At 28.8% G+C, this 19,818-nt stretch overlaps 1 protein-coding gene and 1 long non-coding RNA gene across 2 annotated transcripts; one reads left to right on the top strand and one right to left on the bottom strand.

Annotated features, from left to right (window-relative positions):
- Nucleotides 1-1,903: 1,903 nt before the first annotated feature.
- LOC115033884 lies at nt 1,904-6,151 on the bottom strand. The gene is made up of 3 exons (XR_003839219.1): nt 4,905-6,151; nt 3,053-3,181; nt 1,904-2,981 (listed from the first exon to the last, which is right to left on the bottom strand). It is a non-coding gene; the product is annotated as an uncharacterized LOC115033884 (long non-coding RNA).
- A 4,697-nt stretch (nt 6,152-10,848) lies between these two features.
- LOC100159739 (protein zer-1 homolog) lies at nt 10,849-19,465 on the top strand. Its single transcript, XM_001949610.5, has 10 exons — nt 10,849-12,044; nt 12,121-12,260; nt 12,323-12,474; nt 12,557-12,759; nt 12,822-12,999; nt 17,539-17,700; nt 17,763-17,924; nt 17,987-18,136; nt 18,192-18,444; nt 18,678-19,465. The coding sequence occupies exons 1-10, from the start codon at nt 11,275-11,277 to the stop codon at nt 18,857-18,859; spliced, it is 2,352 nt and encodes a 783-aa protein (XP_001949645.1). The 5' UTR covers nt 10,849-11,274; the 3' UTR covers nt 18,860-19,465.
- Nucleotides 19,466-19,818: the final 353 nt, after the last annotated feature.

Here is a 19,818-nt window from a genome sequence, read left to right as displayed (position 1 = left end):
AGTGAAGAATCGGTGCAATACGTTTGCGCATTTTTTACCCTTTTACGTCAGGTTAAAGACGATACGTTTGAGCATTTTTTACCTTTTTATATTTGAGAAAACACAACACACTATTGCGCGCATAAATATTTTTTTTTGTTGTCGCCTTAAATTATTCAAGCTAAAGAAATTAATTTACATTTTATATAGTATACTGCAAAACCACGTTGTAATTGTATGTATGGAAAAAAGTTAATTATACAATGATAAGTAACTTGATTACTAATGCGTGGTACAGATATTTTTTATAAATTGATCACTGTTGTCTGTTAACCACGGTTATATATTATACTCAGGTTGGTTATCTGCCGCTGTGCTGCCCAATGCCCATGTAGGTATATAAATGGTCTATGATGAATCAATGCATTTTAGACCTATAAATTATGGGTATCCCAAACTATTAGCTATAATATCTATCTTTTTCTAACAACAAAGGTCCTATACGGCGGTACCTATTGAAGGAGTACGTTGGACGTGCGGTCCATATCTTTATAGGTCATATCGCAACGGCATACGTAGTGAAGTATATAGTTAATAGGAATTTTTGTTTGCACTCTACGCACATATTAAAATATATAAATATTATCTAATTTTATGAAACTAAATAGCAAATACCTCCATAAAAAATAAAACCCATATTTCATTTTACTATTGAGAACCGCTCACAGTAAATTCAAAAACAAATCCATATAACCATATTGATATAGCTCTAATATTATCATTTACCACTAGTCAAAGTTATTAACTGAGAGCCCAGTGTGTTTGGTCTGAGTGACTGAGCCTGTATATGTGCCTCCTCTAAAACAAACGTCTGCCCGCTGGGTAGCAAGCGCATACCCTGCATACCCGTTCGTACACATAATATGTTATTATAATTATGGAATATTACTTTTTTTTTATATAATATTAAATGGAGCTTGAACGACTGCATATTTTATATATTTTCCGACATCTTCATTGGTAGTATCACTGTGAGGTTTTTTCACTATAGACTGAATCTACATAGTCAAATAAAATATTTTGAAAGTGGATAATTTATTGAAATTGTATTACCTATATAGCTATATCTAACACAAAATTAATAAAAATGTTTGATCAAAAATATTAATTTTAAATTTCATACATACGTGGTATCCAATTTCATACGTGAATTTCAGTACCTATGCTACCTCCAATGGTCGGGAATTCACGGGGAAGGATATGTTTTGTTGGACAAAAGTATACAGATGTATAAAAACAAGTTAAAATATTTTTTTTTCGAAAATATTTTATTATTGTGCAGTAGAAAATGTTACTTAATGTATAGGTAAATACTAAAATATAGCTTAAAGTTTTAAACTTTAAACATTAAATAAATTAGATGGTTTTCTATCTATATAAATTTAGTGTATGAATATTCAATATTATTATCTGCATTTTTGTGTACATGTAAATTTGACGTTTTTTAAAAATTAGTTATATTATTAACTGCATGGGCTTCCACAAAGTGGACAAAGTGACTTTTACCTTTTGCTGTAATGCTGTTAGTTTTTTTCTTTGTGTATTTGAATATTATCGTTATGATCACACGGCGTTTTGGATAGGCAATTCAGCTATATTTCTGTCGTGGTTCTATTTGTTCGGTATCTCCCGTGTTAGGCTTAATGTTCCACATTAAAATACGACATATAAATATAATAATCATGAAAATAAAAAGTAATTAGTGTTTAAGTCGAATTTACACATTAAATTTACAAATTTACACAATTTGTTTTATTGTTATTACTTAATATTATTATGTACATTTTTTTCTCGCTTTTATTTTTTTATTACAATCAGAAATATATGAAGGTAGAGAAGTAAATATTAATATTTTAATATTTTAAGCTTCACTGTTTATTTAATAATATGAGAAAATTAACAATCATTATATGATTAAAGTTTTTCAACAAAAATTAATTTTAATAAATTTTAAACTTTAGTTTTAGATTGATGCCACCAGTCATCATCTCATTTTGCATCTCTCTCGTCTCCTCAACTCGTTGTCTTCTCACAGATGCACTCAGTCACATCACACGGCGGTATCAGTCATTTTGGTGACGATATCTCAATTGCAGGAGACTCGCATGGCTGTAATTGCATGTTTCCTCTACAACGTGTTGTGTAATTGGCGATACGTGTGCCAGAAAACATTTAGAATCCTCCTCTGTATTTATGCCCACGAGTATAGTTTTTTACATCTTTTTAATTTTTCTGACAGTATTGGTCTCTTGGTCTGGACGTCTGGCTCACAATCTCCGCCTAATGGTTGCTGGTTGTCCATCGTTGTTAAAACCTGCATGTTATTGGCCACATGGTCAGGTACCATACAATCACTATCTTCAGTATCGGTGGCATGTGTTCAATTTCCGGCGCACTCGCGAGACACAACGGTAATGGTGGAAGGTGCTTTCCGTACTTTGAATCTGTATTTCTAATTTCTGATGAGACTTCGTCAAGCTCTACCAACTATTTACTTGTCCATGACCCTCGGAATAATAATCCATGGTACATTCAATTCTGACAATATAATACTTAATACTATCATCGTCACGTGAAATAGATGACAACTGTTCTTCATTCGGACACAGAGATAAGGATGGTACATTTATCGACTTCTGAACGGTAGCATCCAGTAAGTCTTCGGTGAGCTCATCCAACACCTTGGAATCCTCCGAAGTCAATGTCGTCGTCGGTTGTTGGTCACGGAACTCACTGATAGCACATACAATTTTTGGCCACACGATCAGTGTAGGGTCGTCCACCATGTATGCGTCATCTTTCGTCGTGTGTAGGGGAAAGGTGTCCAAAGCGGCTACCTTAAGATTCAACACAGTGTCACACTTTAGGAATTTTTTTTTTTTTATGAAACCTTCAATGTTGTCCAGTTGAACTTATCAGAAATCATAATTTCCAATCAGAGACTATTTTAAACAAATAAATAAAAAGTTATTTTCATTTTTTTAAAAAGTACAAAATTGTTCACTTTGCCCACCTAGGTGTTCAAACTGGTCAGTCTATGTCCATTTTGACCGGGATCACGACGTTGAGCCGACAACCAGTAGGCCGACAAGATATAAAGCCGACGGCGTTTGGCCGACAGGATATCAGGCCGACATGGTATCTAAATTGTATATAATATTAATGTTTAAAAATAAAAAATTGTTTACTTAATTACAATTTATTTTCATCTAAAAAATATATTAAAAAATTAATTACATATTTTAATATAAATTTAATTTTAAAATAATATGTTATTGTTAAATTAAAATATATTTAATATCAATATTAATAGTATAATCGTCTAAAAATCGTAAATCGTAAAAAAATTACATTTATAGTTTTATATTATAAGCTATACCTTTTAGAAAATCTATCAGGTGGGTATTTTGACCCACGGTTTAAAATTTCTATTATTATTCATTATTTTCATTATTTCATAATATTATCATAAATATATATAAAATATAACTTTTATTATATTCTTACAACTTTTCTTTGATAAATAAGTAACTTCAGTTTAAGCTTTGGGTCTCGCTAACATGGTTAAGCAGTAATTTAGTTTATAGAAGACTTTTTAGTTCTTATGATATAATTACTACACCAAAAATTAATTTACATGCATATACAATTATAATTATTAAATAAATATAGTCAAAATGAAAAATATTTGAAGTTTGGGTAAACTTGTGACCATAGGACCACTTTGCCTTTTTAATATTGTTTAATTTACTATTTAAAAAAAAATTATTCCTATCAACTAATTAAACTTAAGCTAATTCTATAATATATGAAAACTTATGTAGATTTCGAAAAAAAATAATTTGAGTTTATTAATTACTATGTTTATAAAATATAATTATTTATTCAGAGCACTTATCTTACATCAACAGCATCTAAAAATTATTTTTTTTTTTTTAAACGGAAACGGTAAATGCTTTTATCAATAGTCGTTTATCAGTTGATAAATATGATAACAATGAACAAATCCAAGTGATGAAACCAACTGTTTATTTGTAAACCAACTGGTTACGCTTAACCAACTGATTTTACCAGTCGAATTCCGAGGTTTAACATTAGTTTAACTATTGTAATACAGACCCTTAATGTGTTGGCTTTATTTGCATGTCACCGGTCAATATAATAATCATGCCAGATAAGGTTGATGAACTGAGCATCCAAAAAAAATAGAAAATGGGATTTTGTATTATAACTATTTTTTTTGTTTATCGTATTAAACACGGAATTGTCTTTAGTATGAATTTATAATAAATGCTATTAGGTACTATACAATTTGTGTTAATTCTTATTTCACCTTGATCCACACTAATCTCAACAAGTTAGGGTATTTTAAAAATATATATTATATTCGTATTAATTGAGTGTACCTATTATTATATAATTCATCCACCCCCCCCCCCCCATATCAAAATTCCTAAATACGCCACTGCAGCTAACAATTACAATTCTTCAATCATGACCAAGGTTAGTAAACTCTAAGTTTTAGTATTAAATGTAATGTAGGTATGCTGTATAGCATCAATTTGGCAGGATTTGCCCTGTATATTGTCTTATGGGTAATACATATAGTATGATATATCTATGAGATGACCTGATGACTAAATAGTTTGTAAGTATTTCATTAGTCGCTGTAGTCTATATTACATGTATTTATCTTAATATTATTATTATATATTATTATGGTATCAATAAATAAAAATTTTCAAAACCAATAGGTAACGATTATAAAAAAAATAAAGTAAGCTATATTTTTAGGTGTTGGCCTTATTACTAGTACCTATGGCCATTTAATAAGAATTTATATAAATTATTTAAGTTTGACTTACAATTGTAGTAGAACCAATCAATGAAACCAAACCAAACAAGAATATTATATTATAATATTTATTGTTTCTTTTTTGATATGGTTCTTTCCAATTACCATACGGTAATTTATTGCATATCGTCCATAATATTTTGTAATGGTTTTGAGGACATAATATACACTCGCACTCTGGTTTTTGCTGTTTGGGTTTATCTGGTTTTTGCTGTTTAGATTTATCTGGTTTTTAAATTGCATACTTCTTACCACGTAAATGCAGAACTGTGTAAGTGTAAATGCGAAACAATATTATAAATTATAATATATTGATGACTACTGTCTACTGGTATTCATACCGGTATTAGGTACTACATACCTATCTACAATAATACCTTACCTAACATAATAATAAACTTATATGATAAATTATGAACACAGAATTATATTTTTATTTTTTATTTATCCAAAACTAAAAAATTAATCCCTTACCTTGCGACTACAACATATTTAGACGGAATTTTCGGAACATGATTTTTAATTTTTGTACCGATAATATTTTATTGCAAATGGGCCGCTGACGTAATGACACCTAATAGTGCAATACGATTATAAGAATTACGAATACGTATGAGTAACCATGACAAAATAGATCTATTTTGTCATGTAAGTAACTAGTTAATATATAATATATGGGTACATTTGTATAATGATTAATAACTGCAAATAAAATTGACAGGGATGTTACTAAAATAGGTATTTTGTATAGTTGTATCTACTATGGTTAAAGATACATATCGTGGTAGGAATGGTATTAGAACCATGATTATGGCCTATGGGATTCCTCACACATTATAATAATGATAAGATAGTAGATAACATTTTAAATTTTAGTTGTATACCCTCGACGATGACTCGTTTCCTTTATGAGTTTATGACTTTTCTACACGGACGGACAAGCGGACAGCGGAGCTTTATAATAGGGCCCCATTTTACCGTACATAACCCTAAAAACTAGTTTTTTTTTTTATTTATTGGTTGCCATTATTATTTGGTTACCTACCTAAAATAAAATTGAAATTATGACTGGATACCATTTTATTAACCTGTATTTTATATTTGTTATCATAAACGCATAGGTATTTATTAATTCGTACTATATAACAATTGATTACCCGATTGCCAAAAAAGTTATTTACTATTTACTATCCGTCGCGGTCGATTTAAAATTAAATATCTTTTAGATTCTGTAATAATAACATTATAAAATATCCAGACTGACAAACCATCTCCGCTCAGAATCGTTTTTCTTATACAATGATATTATATCATTATTGAATTCAAGTTTAATTAAATACAATCCATTATACATTGACCCACTTGTAACCTACTGTACAGCAGAGCGACATCCACTTAACTGTTTATTTTCTATTTTTTTTTTTTTAATTTTTGAACACAAAAAATTACACTGAATATGAAATAACGAATCGAACAAAGTTTGAATTATATAAAAGTTGGCAATTTTTACGGGCAACGTAATGAACGGGTTCAGCTATATAATTTATGTAGATATAGGTACCCTATAGTAGGTACCTCCTACTAGGTTATTTGTAGCTATTTCTTTAATTGTGCCTTTTGGATCGTGCACATAGTTGTCAGTTGAGCCATTTATAATAAATAATATTATATATTTAATATTTATATCACTCTATGAACAATTAGTTAACAGAACATCTCAAATCGTAAACGGCAGTGCCATCTGGTTGCGAATTCCAAAAGTGTGCAAAAGTGGTGAACAGTATAATTTCTTTGTGCAAGCTTTGCAATTGAAATATTTGATATTTGTGACCCATTGGTTACCGACCAAAATCCGAATACTCGGAATACTATACAACTCTGAAGCAAATCCAAATGGCTGAATGTAATAAAAAATATTAATCATTATGTCTGGTAGGTATTCAATTATTTCATATATATACATTTTTATCCATTCATCATCGTACGTTTTAAAATTTCAGTAGATTTGGAATACCTACATAACATACGACTTTATGTCTACGAACAGTCCTGTAAAATATTTAAGTAAAAGTATTTGAGTAAAAGTATTCAAATACTTTTTTAAGTATTGAATAACTTTTTAAATACTTTCAGCATGAAGTATTTTGAATGGTATTTTAAATACTTTTTTTTGTATTAAATACTTTGGTTTTTTATTTCGAACATTTTATTTTTATTAAAAATAATTGGTTTGAAAAATATTATTGTCAACTACAATAATAGAATAATAGTTTTATTTAATATTCTGTATTTTTGTGTTAGCCGAAGCCCTTTTGTGAAAACCAGATTTCTAAAAATAGTTATTGAATAACAATATTCCCTTTAAACTATTAGATAACCTTACTACCTATGTGTTTATATTTTCATAATTAGAAACCCACTTTATAAACACCAAAAGTATTCCAAATAACTTTTCAAAGTATTTGAGTAGTATTTGAAATAATATACAATTAAAGTATTTGAGTAGTATCTTAAATACTTAAAAAAAATGTATTTGAGTATTTACTCAAGTACTTTTAGATTCTGAGTGGAACGATGAATGTATTGATTTTACAATGATGTGTGTTTTTTTTTTTTTTTCTATTTTTTTTTTGTGTCTGTCATCACCTTTTAGGACAGTAAAAGTGCTTGGATTTTCTTCAACAGTACCTTTTCTGATAGGAAAGTGAATCTAGTTGGTACTTTGGGGGGTCAAAAGTAAAATTTTTCAAATAGTTTTCAAAAGCGCGGTGAAAAACAAAAGAAAAATTAAGGAAAAAACGGGAATTTCGAGAAAATCGATTTTGGTTTTTAGCTCAACTCTAAAACAAATGACTGTAGGTACATACAATTTTGACTGAGTGTTTATATTAGCATTTTCTAAACACCATAACATTTTCCAAATATTTTGACTTATTTTGAGCTGTTAACGTACATTTGTAGTTTCCGTTGTTTATATTTTTTTTTCTATAAATATCAATAAAATGTTGTTTGTTGGTTAAAAAATCCTGAAAATTTAATAGAAGGTTCCTAATATATTTTTTCAAAGGCAGATGAAAAAATTAAAAATCCGTAGTCACAATTTTTTTTATAAGCATCATCTAAAGTTCAAATATTGACAAAATACGTAAAAATGACGAAAATTTGCAAATTATTTTGAGTTAGAAATTCATGAAAAATTTTCTTTTTAGATCTAAGATTTGAAAATGTAATACAAGATTCCTCATAAGTTTTTCTACCTTTTTCAAAAAAAAAAAAATGTCTACAAGCAAGTCAAATTAAATTTTTATGAGTGTTTGAAATTTATATTTTTACAACATTTGATATTCACTCGATTTCTCATGTTACAATTTTCTTATTTGTTGTAATTGAAATAAGAATGACTGTAGATACTTGAAAATTTCACTGAATGTTCATATTAGCATTTTCTATACACGATAAAATTTTGAAAATAATTTGACTCTTTTTGAGCTGTTTACGGACATTGTCAGTTTTCATTTGTTTTAGTTTTTTTTTCTATATATATCAATATAGTTTTATCTGTTGGGTCAAAAAGTGTGTAAAAATTTAATACAATACTCCTGATATATTGTTACAATAGCAGTTGAAAAATACTAAAAATACATAGGCACAATTTTTTTTTTATAAGCATTTAAAGATCGAATTTTGACAAAATTTATCAAATTTAAATTTGAATAATTATTTTGTAGTTAAAAATGTACAAAATGTTCAAATTTTGTATCTAAGATTTGAAAAATTTAAAACAAGATTCCATGTAATTCCATGTAATTCCATGTTGGACGAAATTACATATTAAAAACCTAGAATAACTATTTTAGTTATTTTGTTATGATTGTATAAAATTATTCATGGGTATACTTGAAACTTCTAATGTAGTTAAAACGCGTTATAAGTACCTAATAGATCTTTTGATATGATTAATTTGGAATTTATTATAGGTACCTATAGGTGTCTTATACCTAGACTGACATATACCGTCTCCGCTCAGAATCGTTTTTCTTATTCAATGATATTAGGTATATCATTAAATTCAAATTTAATACCATCCATTATACAGTGACCCACTTGTAACATACTGTACAGCAGAGCGACATCCACTTACTCATTTTTTTACATTTTAGATTCTGATCGGAGCGATGACGAATATGTATTGATTTTACAATGATGTGTGTTTTTTTTTAAATTGTTGTGTCTGTCATCATGGTTTGGGGAAGTAAAACTGCTTCGATTTTCTCCAACAGTGTCTTTTGCGATGGGAAAGTGAATCTAGTTGGTACGTTCGGGAGGTCAAATTTTAAAATTCTCAATAGTTTTCAATAGCGCCGGGAAAAACATCATAAAAATTAAGGAAAAACGGGAATTTTTACGTAAAATCGGTTTTCAACAACATCGATTTTGATTTGACTGTAGATACATGCAATTTTGACTGAATGTTTATATTAAAATTTTCTATACACCATAACATTATAAAAATATTTCGACTTATTTTGTCAATACAATTTTATTTGTTGGGTAATAATGCGTGAAAATTTAATACAAAGCTCCTGATATATATTTTTACAATAGAAGTTGAAAAATATTAAAAATACATAGGCACAATTTTTTTTTATAAGCATTTAAAGTTCGAATTTTAACAAAATTTATCAAATTTAAAACTTTTATAATTGTTTTGTAGTTAAAAATTTATAAAATGTTCAACTTCTATATCTAAGGATTGGAAAATTAAAACAAGGTTCCACGTAAATAGGTATCAATTACTTTATGCACAATGATATCATCAAAATATATACTTATATATCAAGGGCTGACTGACCGTCTTGTACTACGACATGAGTAAATTGTCTATTTGACTGACAATAATTATTGTTTATAATAATAAGACTTTATTTGTACCACAAAAATACATACTTAAATGTATTATAGATTTAATATTGTAATAGCTGGGTACAAAAATCTCAGCCTATGTTTGAGTATTAAGTTCTAAACAGAATCGTGATTTATATAATTTAGAATCTAATGATTTTTCAACCCATTTTATAAATAAAAACTAGCTAAAGCAACTATGTTTAATATTATATAGACACTCTTTATACAATTATAAGTGCATATTTTATCATCTAAGCTGACAGTTATCATATCAAACAAAGGAAAACAACGAAAGCATCAACAGGTATTTAACACGAACTTAGATATTAGTTCGTGGTACTTGATCATATTTCATTTATTAGCTCAATCAACATGTTCTATTTTTATCGATAACCTTGAAAATCTACACATAAGTTATATCATATCCGTGTAAATAGCACGATTTATGTCTTTATTCGGTAGTTTCTGAATACAATAAATTCAATATTATATAATCTCTACAGTGGTTACTGCCTTACTGGTCTAATAGCGATAGTAATATTGAGATCGAGACCTTTGTTAAAGTCAGTAAAGTGTCACGGGTAAGTAAACTGAAGTCTAAACACATCGAGACGCTTAAATTACGCGTTATTACCGTACCCATACGCGAAGGTGAAAGGGTTTTTCGACGAGTTATTATTAAACGGTCGACCTTTGGGAATGCACTGTAAACACGATGTGTCGATGTGGGTCAAGGTCCAAGGACTGTGACGTGTCGTGTATACACTTTCGGACACCTTCAGACTAGGTATTGTAAATTTGTATGTAACTACGTAAGACTTCCAACGGCTTTTAATTGAAGAATTCAAACTTATCACTTTACACGCGAAAGATAAATGCGACAAAGGGCAACTGCTCTCTCTCTCTCTATCGCGCTGCATACGCGTTCTGCGTCTCTCTCGGACCACGGTGTTTCGAGCGAGACATTTCACGTCGCTTTACCGGCATCACTGATGGCCACCGTGATAACACGAACAGCTGATAAATTGTTATTGTTCGCGAACGTTCGCATTTTATTAATAAAGAAAAAAAAATAGGTAAGGTTTACCAATAATTCTCGTTACTCGTTAGTGTTGTTTTGCAATAGCAATATTTTCCTTTCTACCCGACCAAAATAGTCACATCAATAATGCAGACGCGAATTTTGACTGTTCGTAATAAACAGTAATCGACAATAGTTTTGCAAAACACCAGTGACTAGTGAGACAACATTCAGAATTTGGAGTCCGCTGCACTGTCCACTGTTTCAAATCTCTACTCAAAAGGTTTGATTAACTCGATACATTCCATTAATTATCCGACGGTCGTGAAGAACTTATTTTTTCTGTTCTCAATATTATTGTATTTTAACCATGTCCAACGACTTCTCGTTATTTTTCTTCAACGGTGCCGATCGACTTACTTAGATTGCGAACAATTTGATCGTTCTCAATACTATGTACCAAACCGAGCGCCAACGAATTCCGATCAAGTTCAGACACAAAGAGGAACGGGTCCCAGAATCACTGTTCTGCCTGTGTCTGAAGTATGTTGCGCGAAACTTGGACACTCTGTGTACGGAAACGCCTGATGGTTATACTCTGCACGATGGATTGGCTTTGCCAAGCGAGATATGTGAACCATTCATCGAGATTTATCAGAGCAACGGTGGCGAGATTTTTGACCGTTTTGCCCATCTATTCGTAGACGTTACCAAGACAAACCTGAGATCGGTACACATAAGTAACTCGAGTATTACTGATGACGGTCTTGAGTACCTGTTGTGCCATGACCTATATGAACTCACACTCACTAACTGTCAGAATCTCACGCACAAAACGTATATAAATATATTCAAACATGCCGTCAACCTTCGTTCGTTGACCATTGGTCCAAATGTACAAATAACTCCTTACAACAAGCTATCAAACTCTTCACTATCTCTAGATGATCTCCCCTCAAGAATCTACAAGAAGGCACCCAATCTTAGACATTTTGTGTTGCGAGCAATTGCAGAATCACCATTCACTAGTGACAACATATTTCTGGGTGTCATGCTCGATAAACTCATACAGCTGAGGTTCTTGGACCTCTCTTATTGCTTAGGTGTTGGCAGTCTGCGTTACTTGTGTAAACTCACCAGCCTACATACATTAATACTTTTCGATGTGCCCCATCTGCAAAACAATGACGCAATAATCAATATTTGTTCCCTGAAATCACTGGTGTGAGTATCTTCTATATTGTGATAAAATAAAAAAGTAACTTTCATTATATTTATAAATATCAAATTTTGTTTCTAGTGTTTTAGATATATCGCAAACTGAAACTTTCCCAGAACAAGGTATTTACCAAGATGAAAATAAAATTTTAGCACTAATTGTGACATGTCTACCAAATCTTATGTCTTTGGATATATCCGGTACAAATTTAGCTGGAAAAGGTAAGTTGAGTATTTACTGTTTTTGATGTTATGTATCTATCATGTATGTATTATCATTATAGGCACTGCAGAACAGTCTATGTGCGAATCACTGAGTGGCAGGAAGTCGGACATTCCTGGTTTAGAGTATCGAGTAGACAATCCTTTAGAATTTTTAGGTTTATATCACACACAGCACAATGCTTGCAGGCGGCACGATATTCCTGCAAAAATTGTAATATTTTTAAAATAAATAAATTCATTAAATTGTTATCAAATAAGGTGCTAATATTAATTATTGATGTTTCTTATCATAGATCAGTGGTGATGCTAACGAAGAACAGATCTTCAATGCTGCTGCTTCGTGTATGGACAAACCAAAATTACTTCAAAACATTTTAAACGATCTTTACCACTTGTTGAGGTATGACCAGTGTACACAAATTGATCAAGCTCTTGACATAGTATTGGAAGCTCTTACTAGATATGTAAAAGAGAAACTCATTCAAATTTCTGGGAGGTTAGTATTCACAAATTTACGCTTTGAAAAGAGTAGATTTTAATTATGTAATAATTTTTTAGTGCAACACTTTTCTATATTGTGAAAAATAAAGATCGGCCATTACTATTAAATGATATAACAGTAAAACGACGTATTATCACAACACTATTAACTGGAATGGACTATCACAACTACGATGAAACAATGATGCGGAATGGATGTTTGACTTTGTGTCAGTTGAGAATACCTCAAGATGTGGTAAATTCAAACTCTATTAAAACTATAAATATTTAAAACTGAGGGAGTCACTCTGTTATATAGTAGGTTTCGAGTATATCCCTTTATTGACTAGGTCACTAATGAAAGTATTCAATATAAATTCAATGAAAAATCATTATTAGTGTCACTATCACTATTAGTGGTATATTTTTCTTTCGGTATTAAATTAGTAATACGTTGTATTGAACTACATAATTTCAAACACTTAAGACAAAAGTTTTGGCAGTATTTTTATGTTAATTGCTTATTGTATAAACAGCCAAACAACCTTGTACTTTTTAAGATTTTTGAAAAATGTCATCAACAAGAATCCAAAAATAAAAGACAAGATTAAGCTTAATATGCCTTTAAATTGCTCAATAAAACTAAATTATTAAAAAAAAAAAAAAAAACAAGTTTTTAAGAAACTAGTACAAAGATAGCTTAAATATTCCTCTTTTTCCATAATTATTATTAATTTTTCCCTCTTTAAAAAGTATTGAGAGTTCTACTTTTAATCTCCTAAAGTATCTATTAATTATTAATAATAAAAGATCCAAATTGCTTCATTGAATTAAATGTTCAACCTTAATGTAGTAGGTACATTAAATTATGAAGAGATTATTAAACATTGCAACAAGTTTTGGAAAAATTAAATGTGCATACTGTATATTATAATTAGGACCAGGTAGTTTTAAATTATTATAGATAATTTAAGCAATGTATTTTTACCCAACAATTTGTTGTTACTCTTCAACGTTTTTTATTTTTATAAAATATTTAAGTACCATTTTTTATGAAATTTTGTTAAAATGTTAGATAAGCTGTATCTTTTCTTTCACACTAGATAAAGATTTTGTAAAATTTATTTTATTTTTAAAATTTGATTATTAAAATATGTATGAGCAAAATTAAAGTCTGAAATTTATTCAAGGAACCAACTTAAATTAATAATTTTAATAATTTTAACAAAAATTAATTTCTTAGGTTTAGGAAGTAACATCTTAGCAATAATTATAATAATTATGGTATAATATATTATTACTTAAAGATGACCTAACCTTGAATTTTGATTTAGAAACTAAAAGAAATATATGATGATTCATATTGGCATATATTCAAATCGATAACCCTTTCATTATATACACATGCGTGTAATACATTATTTACTTTCTCAATTCTAAATTATATTTCAAAATGTCAATCTTTTTAGTTACCTACCTTTTCATGAATTTATTTTTAAAACGATCTATGTATTACTATTAATACTGTTGTATGTATTATGAGAGACAATTTTTTATAACTGATAATTTATAATCATAAATGTTTAACAATAGTTTTGAATTAAATATATTTAAATTATATTTTGAATAAAAAGTGACCTTACAAATGTTTATGCTTACTAACAGCTTATTATGCTTAATAACTAACAGTTTTGAGTTGAGACATAGTACATAATATGTTACAATTTGGAACTATGTCTCAGACACAAGAAATTTGATTATTTTTTATAAATATTTCTAATCTTGAAGGATGTTAACATCAAATCAACATAATACTCATATTGTTTGTATTTAGATTTAATACGTGGGTGTTTGTAATGATGGAATTTCTTTGTTGTTTATAAATTTGCCATAGTTGGGACTTAATGTTATTCAAAACAACCATTTGGCTTTGGTACAACATTTTTACAACTTCTTAACATTCTATAGACTTTTTAATTAAACCTCACATATTTCACCTCAGACATGGGACAAGTTGTACATTTAAAAACTAATTTATTTTATCAATTTTAAATTACTCGGTTTTCGTTTTTCTCAATATTTTGTCAAAATACAAAAAAAAAAGTAATAATAATGTTTTGTATTTATTTTTATTTTTTCTTATTAAATTAATACTTGTGCACTATCTTTATTTAAAATACTGTATACAAATAAATTACCTAAAACTTTTAAATATTTAATGCAAAATGATCTTAAATGAATAAAGCTGTATAAAACAACTGTATATTCTACTATATTATAATATAATGATGCTACTACTGAGATTGTGGATTAGAACCTATAAGTTATAACCGGGGCTTAAAACCACTTAAAAAAAAGGTAAGCGGTAATCGCTTTATATTGATATTTTGGTAAAGGGTAATCGTTTCTTCAAAAATATATTTTAAGAGGATGCTACACCCGTATGTGTTGTCTCCATCTTACACAATCACGTCATAGCAAATTGTCGTTCACTATTTTCAATAGTGCGCTGTTGGTTTTGATACTAGAGTGAAACGACCTATTATCAAACTTTTAGGTAAGATCATTATCTGGGTCTTAGAGTGGGCAATTTTTTAATATTTTAATTTTCAAGCGAGATGAGCATTTTTAATTTTTGATATTTCACATACCCTTGTTTTTCTCGAAAATGAAAATATAGAAAAATCACCTACGCTAAGACCCACATAATGTTCTTACCTAAAAGTTTGATAAAAGGTCGATTCACTCTAGTATCAAAACTAACAGCTCACTATTGAGAATAGTGAACGACAATTTGCTATGTCGTGCGTGTGTAAGACAGAGACAACACACGTGGGTGTAGTGTCCTCTTAAGCACAATGGATAATGGATTACCGTTAACTGTTAGTTTTTTTTTTCGGAAATCAGTCACTTGTTAAAACGTCTTAGAAAATTATAATTTTTCATGTAACAGACTGAGTCCCTTTAATTACCGTGGTTGGTATTTTATAGAACTTAAAATTCCATAAATATGCCCTGTAAAATATAATATTATTTTAAATATCTCTAAGTATAAAACGCATTTTCTCAGAGGTACCGAGAGCAAATAGTTTACTAAAAATTGTTTTGGCGATAATTTAACGTAAAACAGTTGGAAAATTAATTAAGGGTCACGGTGCCAATTTTTCACAATTCTATAAAATTTGAAAATTAAATTTTATATTTTAGTTGCCACCTTTAACTATAAGACTTTTCCACTAATCTACTACCTGATGCCTATTTAGGGGGAGTTGATAGGGTGTATAATGTCGAAAAAAATGTTAATAACTCTCAAGCTTTGTAGAATTGTCGGATTTTGATGACCATTTTTTTTTATTTGAAAGAAGAAGACTTCCTACAGCCCGCATCGATCTCTGATTTTGTATTTTATATCAAATAATTGTATAAAAAAATTTGTAAAAAACTGCTTTTTATCTTATATTATTTTATAGACATATTATTCCCTCTAGCAATTAAAAAAAAAATTTATGAAATTTGGTTGATTCTACAAGGTGGTATTGTTATTCCCGCAGAGTGTATTTTTGAGGACTAAATGGCATTGGCATATTTCAAGTAATAATTACAGATACCAAAAACCCTTAATTATTTTTGTCGGGAATAGGTTTTGGGATAAAACCGGGTTTGAAAATAAAAGGTAACCGCTTTGATGTTAATTCTTAGATAATTATCTTGATTGCTGGTAACCAATAAGCACTTCCACCTTACTAAAATAAAAGCGGTTATCGGTGTTTATGGGTTTTTGTTACAAACCCGGGTTACCGGTTTTAAGCCCTGGTTATAACTTATAATTAATAAATTCATTTAAACAGCTTAGTTCATTTCATTTAAGATTCTGAAGTCTAAAAACTCTTATATTAGTAAATGGTGATGTATTAATAATTTATTGTTATTATTATTAATAGTGATAACTAGACAAAAAATGTCATCATTTTATTGTCAATAGTCAACTTAGGGCCGATTTCATCAACACAGTTAATCACGGTTAAAGTTAACCGGAGTTTTAATCAGCCGAATTTGGCTGGTTAAATATCTGTTATCAGCCGATTAAGCGTTAACCGTGATTAACTGTATTGGTGAAATCGGACCTTAAGTGAACATCAATCACTTCTATGTGGTCTCACAACCTGTTGTTTAATTTTTAAATTTATAGTGAAAAGCTCTTATTCTAGTCTATTAGAATTATCTAAGATTTTAGCTTTTTTATAATTATAATTACTTCTTAACAGAAGCCAGATGAAATTGCCATTACACAAAGAATAAATTGAATTATGTTTGTCGTTTTAAGTTAAAAAACTAATAATTTATTACCAAATATTATGTGATAAATGCTCAATGCGCATGTCTTTCCTTATTGAAATTCATTATGTTTAGAATTTTAATTCTCAACTCTGGACATTTCCAACTTTTAATGGCCGTGTTAAATATATACATACAGCCATACATTACTCGGTTTGCCTCTGTCAATTACTGCTTTTACGTACAATTTTTTAAATTTGTGATTATAAGAATATGTTATAATTTTAATTTTAATGATTAAATATTTATAAAAACCAAGGATAAAATTGAATAAAGAAACTTTAGTTAACATAAAAATAAAATATAAAATTATATATAAACACTTTAACAATCATTATTGTGTTCTTCAGCTGTAATTGATTGTAGTAGATACCTCTATAGGTAAATAAAAAATTTAAAAATAATTATTTTATCATTGGTCAATTCATAATAAGTTATAAAATTATAAATTTATTTTTAGATGTTCGAGTTTAAACGTTTAGTACAAATGTTACTACACATTGTATCTACTAGTGACCATGAAGGGTTTGTACAAAGAATTGGTATTTATTTACTAAACTCAGTTGCATGTCAAGTGAACAATAAACAAAAAAATGAGCTTGGAGATGCTGGCGCAATTAAGGTAATTAAAAATAAATTTTTGATTTGGTATTATGTTCATAATTTAAAAATATTTTCACACAGAAAATGATGGCAATAATCAAAGATAGACTTCATCGAAGAGTTTGTGATGATGTTCTTGAAGTTGCTTGGTCAACAATGTGGAACGTAACAGATGAAGCACCAAAAAATTGTAAAAGGTTTCTAGATGGAAATGGAATGAAATACTTCCTCGGATGCTTGACAGTAGGTCTCATAATAAAAAAAAAAATAATGTACTGTAACTATTAAATGTTATCTGTTTATAGACTTTTCCTGATAAAAATGAACTGATGCGGAATATGATGGGTTTATTGGGCAATGTTGCTGAAGTGAGTGAGCTACGATGTAGACTTATGCAAGGACATTTTATCAAAGTGTTTTCTGACCTTTTATATTCCACGCAAGACGGAATTGAGGTAGCCATACAAATATTTACTTACATGACAGAATGATAAAACTTTTTTCATACAGGTTAGTTACAATGCTGCAGGGGTAATTGCCCACTTGGCATCAGATGGTCAAAGATCGTGGATTATAAAAAACCCATCAAGATATAAAGTATTAGAGCGTATGACTAAAGCCATACAAAATTGGAATTTGGACGCTGATCGAAATATTAACTATCGTTCCTTTGAGCCAATTTTACAGCTTGCACAAGTTAGGCACACACCTCAGTGTGCTCATTGGGCAGCATGGGCTTTAGCAAACCTCACTAAAGTGTACCGTAAGTATATTATAGTTAAATTAAATTGTTAAAGTATTTTTAAAAGAACCTTAGTTACATTCCATTATTGTTAATATTTGTTAATTGAATGAAAATTGTATGATGTTTTTATTTTTTTGCTTTTTTTTTTATTAATTTGCTATACATTTAAATTATATATTACAACTGAATATTATGATTTTTGTAACAAATTAATTATTATTCTAATTAATAATAATAATTTTTTTTTTTAGCCGAGAAGTACTGTTCGATTGTTATAGCTGAGGGTGGTTTGAGAATCATGAGTGAACTACTCGAAGAACACAGTCAACTTCAAAATAATCAGCCTGGGGTTATACATAGTCTCGCTCAAACAGTCATTGACCAATGTCTAATGTATATGAAAAACACTATAGATGAAGCAAGAAATCAGTGAGAATATTATTTTTCTTTTCTGCCGTACTGCCCATACCTATAAGTTCTACCAAAATTGAATGTTTAATTTATACACTTAACCTTAATTATTTTTGAGGAATGTAATTATAACTGTATTGTATTATTTCTCATAATAAAGTGTTTAGAGTATACAGTTATTTTAGTTGACATTTCAATAATAATAATAAAAAAAAAAAAAAAAATAGAACCAAAAACTAACTAAATTGGTAAAATTTAATTTTTTTTAGTACTTACATTATTATTATTATTATTTAGAAATGGTAATGATGGTATTAATATGTGTGAATGATATTTAAGATAGATATTATGTTGAATGTTAAATGTTTATACATGTATATAATATATATCTATGTATTATATTTATATAATATATACTACCTATATGGATATATTATAACTATTTTTTAAGACACACTATCCTTTATACATAATATGGTCTAACCAATCTTTGAAAATTGTTTTTTTTTTTTATCATTATTATTACTTCTGTGTATTTAATTATTTTGTTTTTATATAATTTAAATGATTGTGATCACCAGTAAAATATCATAAATTAATTGCATTTTACAATAAAAAGTTAACACGCTATAACATTGTAATATTTTCCAAAACGAATTTATTTTCATTTAGTCAATAAAACCAAAGTGAAAACTACTTGGTCTTTAGTGAACAACATTATGAATACTTTGGGTAAATTACCGTGTTTGTTTTTGTATATTCCTGTCCTCTACATATATATTATGCATAATATATTATAATACGTAATTACTCTACACATGTCTGACCTAAACCTTAAATATTAACTTATGACTTCGTAAATTAATAATTCAACTCCAAAAATGTTAAATAGAATAAAAGTTATTGACTTGGGACAAACACGGTATAACACATTATATTTACATAATACATATTACACTTTCTTTATTGTTGTATTAATAG

This window comes from Acyrthosiphon pisum, chromosome A1 (genome assembly GCF_005508785.2).
Source record: "Acyrthosiphon pisum isolate AL4f chromosome A1, pea_aphid_22Mar2018_4r6ur, whole genome shotgun sequence".
Lineage (NCBI taxonomy): Eukaryota > Metazoa > Arthropoda > Insecta > Hemiptera > Aphididae > Acyrthosiphon > Acyrthosiphon pisum.
The sequence above is the reverse complement of the archived record's forward strand: the minus strand, read 5'-3'. Positions and strand labels throughout refer to the sequence as shown.

Bases quoted from the DNA above. Each gene is read 5' to 3' on its own strand.
- LOC100159739 (XM_001949610.5), top strand. From the start codon at position 11,275: ATGTACCAAACCGAGCGCCAACGAATTCCGATCAAGTTCAGACACAAA. The intron at 12,760-12,821 runs GTTAGTATTCAC...ATAATTTTTTAG, and splicing joins CTCATTCAAATTTCTGGGAG to TGCAACACTTTTCTATATTG. The intron at 13,000-17,538 runs GTAAATTCAAAC...ATTTATTTTTAG, and splicing joins TGAGAATACCTCAAGATGTG to ATGTTCGAGTTTAAACGTTT.